This window comes from Xiphophorus maculatus, chromosome 16, assembly GCF_002775205.1.
Source record: "Xiphophorus maculatus strain JP 163 A chromosome 16, X_maculatus-5.0-male, whole genome shotgun sequence".
NCBI classification, from domain to species: domain Eukaryota; kingdom Metazoa; phylum Chordata; class Actinopteri; order Cyprinodontiformes; family Poeciliidae; genus Xiphophorus; species Xiphophorus maculatus.
The window spans coordinates 25,383,684-25,403,250 of record NC_036458.1 but is presented as its reverse complement, the minus strand read 5'-3'; the positions used below and the strand labels follow the sequence as shown (position 1 = coordinate 25,403,250).

Here is a 19,567-nt window from a genome sequence, read left to right as displayed (position 1 = left end):
CAAAATAAACAATCCTATAATCTTATCTGTTCTGCCTTTCTGTGAGCTTTTTAGTTGGTTCTCGATGAGGGAGGGATAAACATAACTTGCAGTATAATTTTTCAAAATATGCCAAGTTAACATATGCTTCAGTTAACAAATAAAGACTCACAGTATTTTAAGTGACTTTCAGTCTGGGTCTAGACCACAGGTGTCAAACTCCAGTCCTCAAGGGCCGCTGTCCTGCAGTTTTTAGATGTGCCACAGATACAAAACACTGGAATGAAATGGCTTAATTACCTCCTCCGTGTGTAGATCAGTTCTCCAGAGCCTTAATGACCTAATTATTCTATTCAGGTGTGGTGCAGCAGAGACGTATCTAAAAGTTGCAGGACACTGACCCCTGAGGACTGGCGTTTGACACCCCTGGTCTAGAGCCTTAAATTTTTGTAAAGGTGTAGCAGAGATTAGATCAGTGACGCTGGACCAAACTCGTATCTAAGCATTTAGAATCTTAGTTTGACTTCTATGGGTCTCAACAAATTTGAGAAAAAACACTTTTCTTATTCATTGCTACTTACTAGTCATTTTTTTGTGCGCAGCTTGCACACAAAAAAATTTTTAACCACATTTTACTGTAACTTTGCTGAACCCCCCCAAAATTGCTCGTAAAAAATGTCCCTGTTCATTGCACCCCAGAATTATGACATGGGATTTCCTCCCTTGCATGTATACAAACATTAGCCATGAACGCCAGGTTTCTTTGGATCAAATTGTACAAATCTCTCTTTCAACCAATTTCTTGTGAAAGAAAAACTGCTAGTCTTCTCATTGGCAAACATTTCTGACGCCTACACTGCCAGACAAGACATGGCTAAAAAAAATTAAACTTTAGGGCTTAAAACAATGTAAATCTTTATTTCTAATATCCAGAATAACTTATCTATATATATCTTTTCATCCATCTATATAGATGCAGCACATCCAGCCTGATCAGGATGTGCTCATCCTGGTCAGTTTACTCTGGTTCCCTTCTATATTGATCTAGATAAAGATACTGTACATCTACGTATATCTAGATATAGATATATCTATATCTAATTAAAGCTATGTATAGATTTAATCATGTGTAATGTATCACTTTATAGCACAAACAGCTTAAATAATACAAATTATGAGAGGCTGTAAATTCCAGACGATACAGAAATACAGACAATACAAATTCTTTGAACAAGGTTTATTTTAAAACATTGTTTCTGATGATGTGGTTTAACATCAAGCGTTTCCAGAGGAATTTCATTCAGTAATAATATACAGATGATGTCTTCAGGTTTAATTTCAACAGTGATCACAATAAGTTTCCATGCCACATCATTTTTAGCTTCTATATTAGGAGAACACAACTTGTGAATGAATTCTACTTGTGTGTTTTGTTAGGAAGAGGTGGGATGGTTGTACATAACCAGAGACTATTCACATGTTGGTGCTCATCCTGGTCTGGCTGTTGGCTGGTGTCAGCTCACCCTGGTTCCCTTCTCTGGGTGGAGACTGAAAAGGGGAAAAATACTTAAACCAAAGTCTGGCTTTTGGTGTCAGTTTTATATATATTTACAATAATTTACTTTAAAACTTTAGTCATGAGGGAAAAAATCATCCAATTTGGAACAGACTGGAAGAAATGAAGCACTGTAAATACAGTCAGGGTACACAGTGTATGAATAAACTAAATGTTTATTACAAATGTTTTTTTTAGCAATTTACATAGAGCTTGAGCTTTATAGGTAGGTGCAAAAATCTGATTTATAGTTTATGTTTTTACCTTGACATGGATCTGGTTACGAAGCACAGCAGCACGAAGGATCATCGCTTTTGCCCGTCTCTGGAACTCTTTTCCCATGTGGAGAGATTTTTCAAACGTGGTGCTCCTCTGATCCACATCCCTTGCATATAGAATCTGTCAACACCAGCAGATTTTCAGAATTGAACCAAAAATCACAAAATCATAAGTTTTGACTCTGCAAATGTTCACCTTGCTATGGGAGTCAATACGTGCGTTGACAAGGCCCTCCAGTATCAACTGAGTAAGTTCATCTTCCAAAGCTGCTACTGTGGTGTTGAAAGCCTGCGCCATCTTTGTCATGTCAGCCGATACATAGGGACTGAAATACTGAACACACAAAAAAAATATTTACATCTACATATAAAGTGCAGTGAAAAACAGTTGAATTCCAATAAATTTCTTGTTTTAAAATTTATTTCAAAACAAGAAATAAATTCTTGTTTTGAATTTAAATGTCTGAAAAAACACTTAAGTTTTTTCAGACTTAAATGTTTTAGAAAACTTTTGATATCAGATAACCAGAGCAAATACAAAACTGGAGTTTTCAAATGATTTTATGGAGGAGAAAATACTACCCAAGACAATCTGACCTTAAGAGATAAAATTGAACAATAAACCTAACTGGTTGGCAATGAGCCTTTTCAGTGCAGTCTCTGCTGAGAAAGAAGAGTTTCTGAGTTTTCTCAGAAGAGATACTCTTCTTTAAAGAATTATTTTCATTTTGTCTTACTGGAAGGTTTTTCGGCATAAAGATATAGTTCAGATCGTGACAAAGCAATGCAAGCGGCTGTCCAGATTCAGCCATAATCTAAGTGTGTTTGAGGTTAAGGACTGAAGGATGTCAGTGAGCAGAATTCATATCTACATCAATTGTGGCAACTTGCCCAAGTCCTGGAGTTGGTAAAACAGCCCCAGATCATCACACTGGGGGTATGACGTTTCTTTGCTGAAATGCTGTTACTTTTAGAATAGAATAGAACAGAATATACTTTATTTATCAAGGGGAAATTGCTTATTAGTTGACAAGTTATACCTCCATCTAGGGTGTTAAATATTAATAATATAAATAACTTTACTGGGGTATAATGAGTCTCTGGCTAAAGCAGCTCCTGTATCCAGCCAGCACAACATGAAGTGGATGAGACTCGTTATCCAAGAACCTTAACAGGATCCTTCTCTCTGACTTCGCTGTCAGAGAGTCCAGCTCCATTCCAACAACATCGCTGGACTTGCGGACCAGTTTGTTCAGACTGTTGTGTCCTCCACCTGAGGGTGCCTGCTGCCCCAGCACACCACAGCATACAGGATGGCACTGGCAACCACAGACTCATAGAACATCATAGTAAAGTGCTGAAGGATCTCAGCTGCCTCAGAAAGCAGAGGGGACTTTGGCCCTTCCTGTCTGCAGCGTCAGTGTTCTGACCCAGTCCAGCTTATTGTCAATGTGGAGTCCCCGATATTTATGATTCTTCACAATGTCCACACTGACACCCTGGATGATAACAGGGGTCACTGGAATCCTGGTCCTCCTCCTCAGATTCACCAGTTCTTGGTCTTTGTCACATTGAGTGGTTCGGCCAACACCATGTGACAAAGTTTTTTTGTGTGTTTTTTTTTTTACACCAAATGTAACAAACATTACCCCAAAAAAGTTCAGCTTATGTTGCGTCAGTCCACAGAATATTTTCACCAAATTCTTAGGATTCTTCAAAATTGTTTTTGGCGAACTGAGCAGTGGTGTGACACTTTTGGAAGGCTTACCCTTCCCCCACTTTTTTCTCTGGTTGAGGATGTTGGCTCTCCACAAGACCGACTGATAGATGTCAATGACTTAAACACAACAAATAAGATATTTACACTAAAAAACTCAACTATGACAATGCACATAATGTATGTCTCACCTGGATTAGGGCTCTGTTTCTGATCTGACTGTACAAGGTTTTGATGTGAGGAGCCAAGTACATGTCCAACAGCAGGTTATCCTGAAAGAAATGCCAACATTGTTGCTGTAGTAATTTGAATACACATTTGTAATGGATTTATAGACTCTTGCAAACTCACACAACCCCATGTGGAAATGTAACTGAGGTAGAGCAAACCTCCAACAAACAGTCATGATGGTAAAGGCAGTGAAGCTCAATGAGTTACATGAGCCATTTGGTGAGGCATTTTGCCTCATCAACCAACATTAAGGCACAGAAGAGAGGCAAAAGATTTTAAAGGAGTCATTCATCAGGTCCATAAAGTTATTTACGAGGAATCCCAGAAAAATTGACATTAAAGCCCAAGAATCTCATGAACGCTTAAATACATTGGCGAGAAAAAAATTTATGTTTCAGACGAGCTTGTAAAGGAACTTTGAGGGGGATCATTCTTTTTGCTAAAGAATGTAAGAATAAATGTCAGCGGTTCGGCTGCACTAATCTGTCCCACTCAGACATCCTGAGCCCAAAGGTCCTCCAGATGAGGGCCGTTTACTTTGGAACAAATTGTAAACGGCTACAAAATTGCTAAATTTGTAGCAATTGGTCAGTTGCTACAAACCTACTGGATTGATTGATCGACTCATGTCAATTGACCATTAAAAATACACATTTGCTGCACCATATTCAGACAATATGCAATATGATACTTAGGGCAATTATTTTAAATATGAATTTGTTCCAAAACCACACCATACTTGAGTCTGACTCCTCTCAGTCCAAGACTTATGAAACTCTCTGAACCTCTTGAGTGAGGTTTGTTTCACAATCATCTCTAATTGTGTAACTTTTTCTAACATTTTGTCTTTTCTCTTAACTTTTCCCGGTTACATGTATGAAGACAGAACTTGGTAAAAAGACAGTTTCTTCAGACAGTTTGTAGGTTAACTGTCTTGTCAAGGGTGTCATTGACTGCTGATATTCCAGTCGTTGAACAGATAGTCTTCCTAGTCACTGACATTTCTGGATAAAAATGATTTGGCCTTGCATGATATTCAGATTTTCCTGGAAACTGAGTTTTTAGTTTTCTTTCAGTTTAAACTGTTATCATGCATCTCTAGTTAGAAGCAAGTTTTGCAAAACTCTCAAACAGTTCAGTTATAGTATAAAACATTGTTGTGTGTTCTTACCTTTATTTCATCCAGTAGTTTGAGACAGGATGCGTACTTGGACTCATAGAACTTGAAGATGATATCACGGATCTGAGGTTCTAATTCAAGAAATAGCTTGAAGGAGCTGGTGACAAAAATAACACTTATTTTCATCAAATTTACATGTACATACATTTAGATAACATCCATCAACAACACCTTACCTGCTAGAGATCACATTACGTTGGAGCTCCTGTCTATCAAAACTGGCCAAAGCACACAATCCCCCATATACAGCTACATTACTGGGAGACAAGAGCTGAAATACAATCCAGACAAACATTTTATTGAACATATGCTTTTAATCAGCTTAAACTAAGTAATCAATATGTCTAGTTTAGTCTTCATCTTACTTAATCCTTTTTGAAAACTGTTGAACACATTATACAAGTAGTGTAACATCTACACTCGGACAATTTTCATTCTCACACTCTTTAAAAATTATCTGCAAGCAGGAAGAATATCAATGAATCAAAGCAACTGTGGGGTTTTATTTGGTAGAAGACGCTGTTAAGACAACATTTGTTGTGAATCAGCAGAATATAACCTGAACTGAAAAAAGGCTTGTCTTGTTAATTGCTTAATCATTAGTGTAAATACTAATGGACATTTTGTAACAATATGCAATAGCATCATTCCATGTTCGAGTCATGAAATACATGAAACTTCATTTTCATGTATTTACATAGATGATAAAGTTAGCTGGAAACCTCACATTAAACATGTCTGTAATTGAACTTGGATGTTTTGAATGGCTCTTCAAAAAATTCAAGGCAAAGGAGGTGATTGTGGAAGGAAGACCTGTTCACGCCTGTCTGCATAAACAGGGACTGTGTGGAGACGGTACCCAGAGTTAAGTTCATGTACCATTTTATATGCATGGTCAGCAACAGCTGAGAAAGGAACGTAAAGCAGCTGCCAAAATAACACCGGTCAACCCTTGGTAAATAATATGGATGAGAGTTCAATGTTTGGACTGCCACCCTAAGGATGCAATTCTACAACAGTTATTTATATATTTGCAGAGGTTTGGTTAAATGATACAAGCAAATGGTTTCAATTGACATTGTATTCTATAATTGTGCTTCTCAAACCTATTTGTGAAATTTAACACAAATACATATGTTTCTCTTTCAACCAGTCAGACATACTTCATCATTTTGAATTAAACCACATTTCTGTTTGTTTCTAAGCAATGAACCTTGTAAAATATGTAGGTTTTCAGCACAGCACTTCCAAAATTGAAAAAGGCACCTCACCTCTGGACAGTCGCAGTGGTCAAACGAAGCCTGCAGAAAGCACTTAGCAGCTGGTTTGTATTTTCTGGAGGCCAATTCAGCAAGTCCTTAAAATAAAACATAATGCAATGACAAAAATCAGAAGATATGGAACTCTGCTTCCAATAGGCAAATGTAACAGAAAATTGACCCTGACGACCTCAGTCACCTACAATAAACTCCACTATGAGTAAGTATGTATTGTCTGTAAGCAGGAAACGTTATTATGTGATGTTAGTATATAATTTCTCACAGCAGGAGATCTACTGGAGTTATTTAGGAGTCAGGGGTCACAATGTCTCATATCTGCTTTCAGATAATAAAACTAAGAAAACCTGAAGGAGTATAAAAGTGACAAAAAGGCTTATTCTATTTATTCTGGGTATACAGTTATGATAGCTCAGAAATTAGTAGAAACCTTTGAAGGAAAATGAATTTGCAAAGTTACCTAATCCTTCACATTTATACTACTAATGTTAAGTGTTCTGTAGTAAATGACTTTAATTCAAATTTCTGTAGAGAAATTAAACTTTATCTGACTAAAAGAAGAAATTCTAAACATTTTTACTATTGTAAAACCCCACTAGACATTTTTTATATTTTAGAAGATAAACATTGGATTTTTGTAGCTAAAAACAACATTTATTATGTACAATCATGTACATATGCAGTATATGTACATGATTGGCAACAATAAATTCTAAAGTTTAGATTGTTAATAATTAAATAAAATAGTGTAATACCTGCTGAACACTTTAGTTTGGTTAGGACTGTCTGATTCTGGCTGTCTCGCTCCCCTCTTTGCTACAAAAAAGAGAACAAATTAATAAATAAGGAAACTTGACAATGGTAGAAGCTTTCAAAGAAAATTGATAAAATGCAGGAAAAACATTTTTTTTTCTTTTACAAAATGTATCTTCTGTCAAAGAAACAGATACAGGGTAATACATTTAGCTCACAAAGTTTTAGCATTTGTGTCACTTTAAAAAAAAAAGAAAAGAAAGAAAAACACATCCCAGGAGCAGAAACACAGTGAACACAAGTCTAAAGAGAAACATGTAATTGCTGTGAGCCGAGTGTACCTCTGCAATTTCTGGTGTGGATTCTGCCTTGTTCACATAGCTCAGCACATGCGACCAGTTTTGGAGGTAAACACTCACCTAGCAAAAACAAAAGAGAAGACTTTGCTTTGTGATAATGTGTTATAAGCTGGTAATGCTAAAATTATGTCCACATAAAGAAGATTGTTTCTAAAACCTCTATGACTAAGATAAAAACGGAAAGCAACCAACAAAATGGCAGCTTCTAACTGAGATGGGAGACAGACAAACGTTTCCAAATAAAAAAATAGTTTATTCATACAAAAATGATCTATGTGGAATGTGGAAGTTGTCTGCAAGGGTAAGGATGTGTAAACAACAAGCACTGTTGCCTGCTCCAACCAGGTCAAATGAGGAAACAAACTGGCTGGAAGGAGAACTTTTAACACCAGCCTCAGTGTAGAACACTCAGGATGATGAGCCTCAAAGCTGTTGGCATGTAGACGGGCAGGGAGATGTCAGACCCCCTATGTGTTAGAAATATGAGCATAATGTGTCACCATTTCACCTTCAGTCGTTTATCAGAGATGCTGTTTAACCAGTCTTTCATATTGCTGGTGGTGCTCTATAAAAAAGATGATTTAAAATAAATTGCTTTTAGTCTGGTGGGCGGACAAGTAAAACCTGATGGCCAGCTGTATCTGACAATTGAAAAAAAATTAATAAAAAGCAGAAATGTAAATAAAGTGAGATATAGTGTTGGATTTTCTTCCTGGTTTTGTTTGAATTTTTTTTCAAATTCATTGTTTTTGCTCTATGTTCTTGGTATTTCAAAACTTAAAATTGCATTATTTTGACATTGTCTACAATGGTTTTGCAGCAGCAGTGAGTTGTAATCCCATTCTGTTATACCTTTATGACATTCAGACACATGTTAATAACATGTTTAGCGCTGGTGCAGTAATCTCTGGCACGGGAGTAGCATTTCAGAGCATTGCTGAGGTCACCACAGTCCAGGTAGTGGTCCCCCAAATCATCATGGCCTCTTCTGAAGTAGGAAAAGGAAAAAAAAATTGAGAACTAATCATCAAGGATTAGTAATGGAAAATATGTGACTGAAGTAACTGACAGATAAACTGAACTTTAATTTTGAATATACATGTAAATAAAATAAAAAAGCCACACTCCAGACTTTTGTTCAGACCTCTCAACTCAACACTGAGAAAGCCAGACATGGCTGGGGAAGAACAGGCCAAACAGACTAAAGATATTTGAGCTATGTGTGTGGCAGTATTAAGCAAAGTCTAAAAATATTAACATAAAAATTATTTCTTGATTTTTTATTTTTAATAAATTTGCAAGAATCTTAAACTTTTCTCCACGTTGTCATATTAGGGTAATACAGTTTGGAATAAGACTGGAACAATAAAGTGTGAGCTTTCCAGATACAGTGTCCGTTCTTTCTATGAGGGGCTATTCCTATTCATTTTTCTGATGTAATGCTAGACTGTTGTAGTTATTTCTATATTCATGTATGAGTCAAACACTGACTGTGGTTTCTGTTAAGCAGCCAACAAAAGGTAAGTTTGTTGTAAAACTTGTTGACATGAATGCCACTCTCATCTCCCCAAATAGTTTGAGTACTTGCTGATCAAAATCTTGAGTTATTTTTCATAACTGTAAAACAATTCAACAAGCTTCATAGCACTGCAAACCATTTACTTAGTACCTACATTTATGATATGTTTCAGTCAGTGAAAGATGAAGATGTCTTGTAACTTTCAGATACAAGACAGATGTTTACTTGACCATGAGGTTTTTTTTATAACAGTGCTCATGTTGATTAAATACAGGTTGGTTATAATAGCAATAATCACCTGATGCTCTCTTTGATTGAGTTGCCTTTATAGTTCTTCAGATCTGTATCCAGCTTCTCTAGTTTGAGCAGAGCCTTTTTCCTAGTGGATTCTGCCCAGGCTGAGTCCAGTGGAGGTAGAACTCCTCCATCAGGAACAGTGTCAGGCACGCCCTGAACATCCCTAAAATCACAAGACGAGAAGAATTGTTATCTTTATTTACTGAGTTCTTAGTAATGTTTGAGCTTATCAGATTCTTCCTTCTTGCTTTTACTGTACCTTGGGATCAGTGCATTTATCATTTGGTTACTGCCACATATGTGTATGAGAATATAAACTGTATAGGATCTGTTATTGTCAGCTACCCCGAGAAGTTCCCTTCACTTTGCCAAGCTAAGCTGGAAGTCCCTCTATGAGAGACGTTACTTTCCACTCCTTTACTATGCTCATTAGGTCTGACCCTTCATGTCCATTCAAACTGGCTACAGTGCACCATCTGCCATTATGTACTGTTGGGTCTCCAGCCATGCAGGGCTGAACTAAACACATCGAACAGAGACTAAAAAAAATCCTCAGAGTTGCACTGCATTAAATCCTCTTTTCAGTTTCTAGGAGGAAGGGGAGGTGTTTCAGGGTGATTATGTGACATCATGTTTCTAACAACAACTAAAAGGAAGTTGTCCTCTTTTCCATCTCATAACCTGCAAGGGAGATAAAGTGGTGACAAAGTAGAGACAAAGAGGGGAGACAAGAATGTGAAAACTTATCTTTCCTGGCAAAGAAAAAGGATGTATTGCATCTTCGAATTAACTGTAGATCCAAAGTAAATATACAGTCTACTGTCGGGGTATCTGGTAACTGTATTCCTGCAGAGGTATAAGCTTTGACCCTGACTTATTTTAAATTCTGCAGAAAGAATCTTTGAAATTTAGATTCCCCAAAAGAGACACTGTCTCCAAGTCTACCAACAAACTGTTAAGTTGTAAGTAGCATACTGCGCATGTGTGAGATGTAAGGAGTGGGAGGCGGGGCTAGATCTGGCGTCCTTGGGGGTTTGTGTGTGGGGAGTGCGGAACGCAAGTTGTTAACGGTTAATGGCGACCATTAAAGTGTGGATGCTAACGTCAGCAGTGTGATTATTGTTTCAACACAAACTAGCACTACCTCCACTGTCAGAAGTTCTGGACCCTTCCACTGCCCCAAGCTAAGGACACTTTACTGTGAGGATCATGTTCTTAGATGCATCTACTGCATTTAATACAATTTGGCCTGATATGTCAGAAACACCAGAAGACACGGATGGAGGCTTCAACAATTACCTGGATCTATGACTGCCTCACAAACAGACCACAGTTTGTGAGATTGAAGAACTGTGTGTCTAATCAGGTGGAACACCACAGGGCACTGTACTCTCACCATTCCTTTTCACTCTCTACACTTCAAACTTCCAGCACAAGTCTTAGCATAATGTTTGCAGAGATGCATGTTTAGCGTGCTGTTCAATGAAAATGATTTATCTTTATGAACAAAGAATTTTGTATGCTGTGTGTGTTTACATCTCAACACGCTGTCCAGTGATTGGTTCCATGTCTGTGCTGATAAACTTTATGTATGTGTTCCTCAGTTGGCTGGTGCATTAGTCTGTTCAGGTGTCACACTCATCTTGTAGTCCAGCAGCATACTGGTTTTTTAACAGCGCCACAATGTTTCAAACTGCACCATATCAAATGCCTTTTCTACTTACAGTCAAAGCTTTTCCTTAAAGCCCAAGCAACCAAAACAAGTATTCTTTATGATGATTGTAAATTTCTGAGATAGATATATACTCACAAGCATAGCATCTGATTGTAGCTATGGTAACAATAAATAAAACTATGAAGATTGTTATTTGCACTTTTACAAAGTAGACTTGCCAGCTAAGAAAATCTTTGAAATGTTTTCAATTCATCCCTGATGAAAACATTAAATCAAATTTAACAGCAATGTCATTCTGAGTAAACAATTCCTATAATGATTAGAGTACCTTGATTCTTAAAATTCCTCGAGGAAAATTATCTGGATCAAAACTTCATTAAATTATGTTTTACCATTTAGTGCACTGTGTTCCAGCAGGGAGATTATTTGTGTTGCGCAACGCGCTCACTTCCTAAGAGTTGTTGATGAATGCCGAGTCAACTCTTGGCATATCGCCCAATTTTCAAGTTCGGTCTGGGGTACTGGGATTAATTTCATTGATAGATGACGATGATGTCAGGCTTTTACCATTTTTTGAGGGATCAATAAGCATCCTTAAAATGATTGGCGTGATGCACAAAATATGACAGAATCTGATTTAGGGGCCCCTCTTGCACATCAGCATCACTAACAGCATTTCAACATAGATTTAGTGAAATCTGGGAGAGGGGTCTAGTTTAATTGACCAACCTTAAAAGCAGTCAATTATAATTGTAATTTACTAATTATATTTGTGAAAAGAGCTCACATATTGTAGTTATGGCAACAAAACAATCTAACTATAAAAATTGTTCTTTGAACTTTTACAAAGTAAACTTGCCAGCTTCTTAAAATCTTAAATTTAAATGTTAAATAATTTAAAGTCTTTTAAGATATCTATACTGAAACCATTAAATCAAATTTAACAGCATTGATATTCTCCTCATTCATTTATGCTAAATGTGATCAGCATTACATTCCGTTTTTAGATCCACTAACTGATAACTTAATTTGGAATTAACAGAAGTGCAAATGATTGACATTTATTTTAATTTGTATTTTTTTGTTGTCAATTTTTAAGACTATAATTGCAGGTGTAAGTATTGTTGGCAATGTCTTCCAGTAACATAATTTCCCCGTAATATTTTTATTAGAGGTGTGCCGATCAATCAGTCACCGATCATAATCGGTCGATTTCCGTAAAGAAGTATGTGATCGGTGATCGCCGATCACATACTGCTTGTTGTTGATCACCAAAACCAATCACTTGTATTGCCCTTCGCAGCCTGTGTGTGCAGCTCATCTCCTCTTTCCTTCACACTGCGCAAGCACAACAAACCCTAAGCAAGGTGGTGAGGAACTTCAACGCTCTGAGAGTGAATGGGAAAGTTTGCGTGCAATGGAAAATTACCTCAGAGGTGAAGCACGTCAAAATGCATCAACACAACGAATCTAATATGACATTTAAAAAACAAGCACTTGATGGAGCATGACTATATCGAGGCTCACTGCAGGAAAAAAAGACATCTAGAGCAGTCAGAAAGCAGGTAAAGCAGCGCACAACATTCACTCGTATTAGCATTACGGTCAGATAGCTAAGCAAATAACCCGAAAAATAATTTAAGTCTTCGAGCTAGATGACTAGCGGTGTAAGATACTGGATTCTAAATCATGAAGCACCATTTCTGCTCGGCAATGAACTCTCACACCGTACCTTTCCTTAAAGCTGCAGCACGCAACTTAAATTTTTTTTTTAAAGATTTTGCATGTGGATTAAAACTTTCTAATTGTCTCAATTAGGTGAATTTATTGCCAGATAATTTTTCCGTTTTGTCAGATCACATAGTGGCATTTATACCTAAAGCGAAACAAACTAATCTAACCTAATCCAGGTGATCGGCAGTGATCGGTGATCGGAATCGGCAGCAAAAAATCTGATTGGAGCATCTCTAATTTTTACATTACATTTTACGCTGGCGGACCGTCCCGGCACACCAACCACCGGCTTAGCAGGTTTTCTGGGGGAAACCTCGAGTCCGGTAGATTCAGTTCAATTAGGGACCAAAATTACAGCATTTGTTACATTTTCAGATGGTGTGGTTCACTGTCACACTGCACTTTATGAACTGAGCCAAACCCCTTGAAAAACCTGTTCCCCCACTAACTTGCGGTGGTGCTGCAACAACAACTGCTGAAGAAAATGACATGAAAACCTCAGAAGATGGCATAACTGCAACTTCCTTCTTCACAAAATGTAAACAAAAATGGAGTGGCATCAAGATTTTTGGGGGATTTCTCTTTTGTCTTACGTCTCTTCCTCAACCTGACACTACTACAAGCCATTTGATATTTAAACTAATTTAGATTACTGCAAGTTGATTAAATACATGCTTGGTCAGATTCAGAGTTTTGGTTTCAGTTCATATCCAACAAGAAAAGAAAAAATATTGAAATGCAAATGTAATTTTAGCGTCTGTACCTTGTGGCTTCTGTTAGCTTGCGGTGGATCTCTTCGTATGTGTCTACATTGAAAGTTCTCTGGACGAACGTGAGGGCCATCTTCAGTGCCTCCACTCGAAGCTGAGGACAATGCTCAGCAATGAACTGAAGCCTTTCAATCCGCATTAAGCCGCTGTAGCTAGTAGCATATTGTTCCAGGTCCTACAGAAATCCACAAACAAGAGACCTTATCCAAACAGATCCAATCAAAAGTTGTCATTTTTAAAAATTAGGAAATGAGGAAAGTTTTGTTTACATACGCAAGAAAACATTAATAAAACTTGACCGAATTCTCAAAAGTGTACTCCTCAATTTCTGATTTTTGATGACACTGAACCACTAGAAAGTTATAATATTTATTAATCTTAAAAGTTTATCTTTAAAATATATTGTTAATTTTGTCAGCAGTGACAGATGTGAAAGATTTCTGGATCAAGGATGCAATTGAATTAAGTCAAAATGACTGAGTGCTTTCCACATTCTTGAAAGGAAAAAAAACCCAGCAACTTCTGGTGACAAGGAACCTGGATGCTTTGTAAAATTTACAGTCTATTCTCTACCCAGTTTAACAAACCTCAGCAGTATCACAAATCTGTGATTTGAAAAAGTTGTGCAAATTATTTATTTATTTATTAATCTATGAAAGCTACTGAAGATTGCACTGAGGATATGGTAAAGAATTATTTTTTTTCTTCAAACATATACAATGTGTTGATAATGATTTTTATATATCTTTATTTTCTTTTTCATTGCTTATTCTTAGCAGATTGTAAGATGTAATACAAAAAGGATTTTGAGAAATTGATCTGTTTTGTTGATACCAATTTGAAATGTTGCTCAAGTCACTGAGTTGGCAACATTGGGATAGTGTTGGGCTATATGAGGAAAATCTAATATCCTTATATATTTTTGCTATATCACGATACACAATATATTAAGACATTTTTAAATTAGCTTCAATGTTATTTTAAACTGCAGACCCCTTGCAGCATGATGTCACCCACACATGTTTCCAACCCCATTCCCCTGCTGGACTTAAATGTAAGCTCAGTATATGAAATAAAAAGGGATGAAGTATTTTGCTATGAATTGCCTACACTATGACTTGATAACAAGGTCAGAAAAAAGTTTTAATTAAGAAAAGAAAAATAGAGAGGGAGAGGAAAGTTACTTGCTTGACTTTGACAAAACTTAACATATAGATGTGCTGTGGAATAAGGTGTGTTCTAATTCAGCTTAAAAATAAAAAAGCGACCTACACACAAACTGACAGATCATCAGTAGAGCAGGTGTTTAAATTAGCTAATCAACCACCGTTGTGTTAGCTTGGCTAATAGCAGCGGTAGCTAATCTACCACAGAAATCACTTAATAATAATTGCAAAATACACATCAAGCCTAAACACATAAAACTGTAACAAACTGAATGTTCTGTTCTATGTGGGGGTAATGTTTGAGTATCTTTGGTGCTGAATCCTGATACATAAAGTGGTGTTGATATCAGTTGCTATGGCAACGAGTCTGCGCGTAGTGTAAAGCCGACACAGAGAGCGAGAAAAAAATAATTTTTTGTGATATAGATTGGTACCAACTGATTTGAATTTTTTTTTTATTGTGATAGGCTGTTTTGTCCATATTGCCCAACCCCACCTGAAAGCAAAAAGTTATATCACAAATACTTGTAGAAGTCTGCAAGCAAAGATGCTTGATTTGATCTATCTGTGGACAAGGAAGGGATAGGAACATCAGAATTCAATCTAATCTAATTCTTCTGGCGATACAGGTGTGTGCAAGTTTCACATGGACATAGTATTTAAAACATAAATTCTAACAAGTCTCAGTAATCTCAATCTTCCTTGTCTATGTAATCAGTGAGCTATGAAATGATTGAAGTGTCTTTCTACTTTGTAACGAAAGCTTCCCAAAAAGGGAGTGTATAGAAAAAATAGATGAATACCAGTGTTGGGTTTTCTACGATGTAGCTGATATCTGGAGCATTCTGCGGGTCATCTTGAGGATCTGCATCAATCTGCATGGGCTCAACTGAGCCCTGGAAAACAAAACCACATACAGAGGATTTAAATTCAAGCAAGAGATAAACTCTAAATAACAACACTAACATTTTTAAAATGTACACATGTGGACAAAATTGTTGATACCGCTCTGTAAATGAATGAAAAGCCTATAATAGTTACTGAAATGACTTGAAACTAATAAAACTTTACTGAAAATTAAAGTTTTGAAAATCAGGTTTTCATTAAACCAATGAAAATCAGACATTGCTTTTAACTTGTAGTTCAACAAAATCATTTTCAAAAACAAACTAATAAATAGCAGGGTTTCCCCAGCATTCTTCAGCTGTGACTGTTCATCTGCCTCATAGAATGCTGCTCTTTCCTTAGATGTCCTGCCATGTTACTGGAGTTATAATATTTCAGTGTTTTGATTCTCAGCTGTTATAGTCCAGGTGAGCTTTTCGGAAGTTGGGGAGAGAGGATGCTTCTTATGTTTCTGCAACATTGCTGTGGGATTAAAATGGCCAAATTATTTTGACCACCCTACTACAGAATGTGAAATGTTATTTTAAAAATAGCCCAGCATTGCCTCCTTGCAGATGTACATAAGGAGAGCACAGCTGTGAAGAGTCCATATTGAGATCCAAAAAACCAACATAGGAAGAAAAAAGTCAGAGGAGTATCTGCTAGAAAGTTGCATTTCCACTGTAAGAAACCTTTTCATTGGAGGTTTTTTTATTTAATATCTAATATATATAAGTTACCTTGAAAAAATACAATTTTCTTTCTTTGCTCTGAATTTGTTATTTTGTAATCATGTTATTTATTTGTATTTTTTATTTTGTCTTTAAAATAAAAAATATATATCACAATTGCACACAACTATTTTTTGGCTGTCTGAATACATTATCTTGTATATATTAAAATAGGATTATGATCAATACTTCAGAAACCTTTCTACCAAATACTATTTTACTCTTTAGTAATTTCTTGAGTAAAACCCCCTCGAATTAGTGACACTGTTACGTACGCACATTTTTGGGCTATTCTGCATAATTTTGAGAAGACTTCAGTTCTGTGGTGAACAGTCTAAGAACTTAACTTAAGATTTTTAGCTAAAGTGAATTAACAAGGTAGTAAATGTATTCAGAAAGACGCTAAGCTCAGCCTCCACAACAAACGGGAAACCACTCGGTTTTTAATATTCTAAAACCCCTTTTCTAACTATCGGAGTCTCGCAGCGAACAGTTTTGTAAACAGTTTTTTTATTTCTGTACTTGTAGCTGAAAACGGGTTATGTCTTTTTTTTTTTCATGCTAGTTGTTAACAAAAGATTCAGTTTTTCTATGTCGGCTGCCATTTTTAATGTCACCTACTCAACGTGTTGTCACCCAAGCACCAAAAAATTGTATCGATAACTTCTTTCATTTGCCGTAATAATAACTGATTTTATTAAACAGAACCTTTCAGTAAAGCTTTATGTTGAGTAGTACAAAGTACGAAGTATGATGCAGTACATCTGAGCATTACCAAATACAACCACTTTGAGTATCGTAATTTCTAACGTTGACTTACCTGAAAGTTAAACACTTGCACAGGCAAAGGCATCTCCCGATGTTCGTCTGTGTTCTTACTTTATTGTTGGGATAGATAAGAAAAATGAAAGAATGCAAAAGATGAGATGTACAGGCCTCAGCAACAAACGAACCTTTTTCGTCTTCTTCTACTACTTCCTCCTTCTACACATCTTCTTCTTTGGTCTGTTAAGACTCATGGTATCCATCATGTTTTACTACCGCCTCCTATTGGTTTCTCTGTTCACTACACTAAAACGTTGCGCTACAGACCCACGAATAATCCTTTTCCAGTTTTCTTTCGAATCATTAATACATCTTCTACTAACTCTCGCACAGAGACTATTTATAATAGCCAGTTATGGCTATAAGTTGTTCATTATAGGTTGCTGTAACCATGGCTGGACTATTGGACCACAAAACACCCCTGGTACTTTTGACCATGGTGGCCCACCGTGATTATTTATATGAAATTATGAGGGCACAAGATATACCAGAGGATAAATGTGCATAATGTGTTGTTTCAAAAGTGTATATGCCATGCAGCATCCTATTAAGAAGAGAGTAACCATGCTAAAAGAAATGTACCGTCATGGTGGGAGAGATGGCCATAGTGTTACAATTCCCATCCTGAAGTAAAAGCAGACGTCAAATATACACTGTTAGAGATGATATATACTATATGTTTTATTGTATAGATAATATTGTCTATACAATAAAACATTTATGCCCATATTAAGACCTTATATCCTTGTACAATAGAGCTTCTCGTCAAAGTAGCGCCTTCAGAACTGAGAGGACACAGAAAGACCAAAAATAAACCAATGGATAATGAACAACAACCTGGAAAAACTGACTTACCGTACATAGTTAAGCTTGAAGACAGGACATTTGCTTACCCTTCCTACATCTTGGTAAACACAGTGACATGTAAACTTTATTTTGTTTTTTGCTGACAGAGTGGGTTTTTTGGACAGGGAGAGATTGCAAGGTATGTTTTTTATTGTTTATTTGTCATGTTCTTGAGTCTGTATAACAAAAACATTCTAATAAAAATATTTGTGAAAAAGGTGGCACCTTAAAGCATGAAGCAGACAGAATTTCACTAGTGTCACCATGGTTACCATCCATTAATAAAGCATCCACTTCACCAATGCAATATGTGAAGGGGTGGAGCGTGGATGGAAGGGTATGCTACTAATTAAATTGTATTAATTATGTCTTTAATATAGTTTTAGGTAGACTTCTGACCAACCTGCAATGCACTCTAAGCACAACGGTAACTTTTAAAAAGTTTATTCACAAACATAATAATGATGGCATTGATTGGGAGATTGTTTGGTTGCCAAAGGGAAACCAGGAATCCACACAGAACAGAAGTGAGCTGAGAAATAGATCTTGACAGTGAAAAGTTGGTTTCTGTTTTCAAGAAGAATTGAATAGAATCTGGGTAGCTGGTGAGGGCGGCTATATTCAGAGATCAAATCAGCTAAAAATGGTCAAACTTTTCTCTGCAGCTCTGCTTACTACACATCTCATTGGGAGGCAGCTGGATAGTGATCTTGTACTCTCACCCCTCCAGTAAACACCCAATCCTCATTCAGTATGTAAATGAGCGTACAAGTAGAATGCCTCAGTATCAGATTTCTCTTATACTGAGGCAGAAACAGCTGAAGTGGTAAAAAGTTGAAGAACTAGTGAAGTTCTGTTAAATCCGTTGTGATTCATTTTGTGGCTGAGACACTTTATAAATTACTGCAAAAACAGATTTAAGTCAACTGGGGAATGCCATTCTGTTCTTTTCCAAATGTGTACCTGTCAGTGATTCTCAGTTAGCATAGAGAGTTGCGAGTGCCTGGTACATTACGCACACTGTGGACAGACCGACAGGTCAACGGGTGTAACTTTTATTCTGCACTTTCAACACACGGGTGTAATTCCTATATTGGGCCAATAGGTGGAAGCAAAGGACCATCCTGGAACAATGGATGGTCCTTTGCTCCAGCAAGCTCAGGCCAAAATAAAGTATTTAAAAACCCATACAATTATTAATAAGAAATACATTAATCAGAAAAACAATTAGAATTCTTATACATATATAATTTTAATATAACAACATTGTTCACACAAAATAGAAACATCATATGTGAATGACCTTGTAAGGTCATTCATAGCTTATGTAAATGTAAATTTCTGTAAATAATGTTTCTTTTTCATGTCTCTACTCATGTACAGCTTAAAAACTGTTACAGACCATAGACTTCATAGCCGCTGAACTGGACAGTATGTAGAGCTGGCACGTTTCAAAGTAGAGTCATGACTCAAAGTTGTCTCACAGACAAATCAAAGTATATTGACTGTTAAAGCACTTTTTTTTTATTTGTATTTGAAGCTGTATAACTTCATAGCTGATCTGATTATGGATATTTCCTGAGGTAAATGTTGACACCAGAGTACTGGTGGATCTCTACAGATCCACCAGATCTGCAGAGATCAGAGGCTGACATCATCGTCAAGAAGTTTTTCAGCTGCATCTCCCAAGTCATCCAGGAGGAGCAGGGGAGATGGTCAGCCTCATCATCCTCTCTAGCTGAAGCTGCAGAGGACACTGAAGACCAGGCTGGTTCCCCTAAGCCACAGAC

At 36.7% G+C, this 19,567-nt stretch overlaps 1 protein-coding gene across 1 annotated transcript; it reads right to left on the bottom strand.

Annotated features, from left to right (window-relative positions):
* Positions 1 to 1,201: 1,201 nt before the first annotated feature.
* Positions 1,202 to 17,093, bottom strand: gps1 (G protein pathway suppressor 1). Its single transcript, XM_023349532.1, has 15 exons — positions 17,060 to 17,093; positions 16,927 to 16,984; positions 15,294 to 15,386; positions 13,318 to 13,499; positions 9,147 to 9,308; positions 8,182 to 8,317; positions 7,312 to 7,389; positions 6,973 to 7,033; positions 6,212 to 6,297; positions 5,117 to 5,211; positions 4,932 to 5,037; positions 3,721 to 3,801; positions 2,009 to 2,146; positions 1,799 to 1,933; positions 1,202 to 1,527 (listed from the first exon to the last, which is right to left on the bottom strand). The coding sequence occupies exons 2-15, from the start codon at positions 16,957 to 16,959 to the stop codon at positions 1,453 to 1,455; spliced, it is 1,461 nt and encodes a 486-aa protein (XP_023205300.1). The 5' UTR covers positions 16,960 to 16,984; positions 17,060 to 17,093; the 3' UTR covers positions 1,202 to 1,452.
* Between the last annotated feature and the right edge of the window lie 2,474 nt (positions 17,094 to 19,567).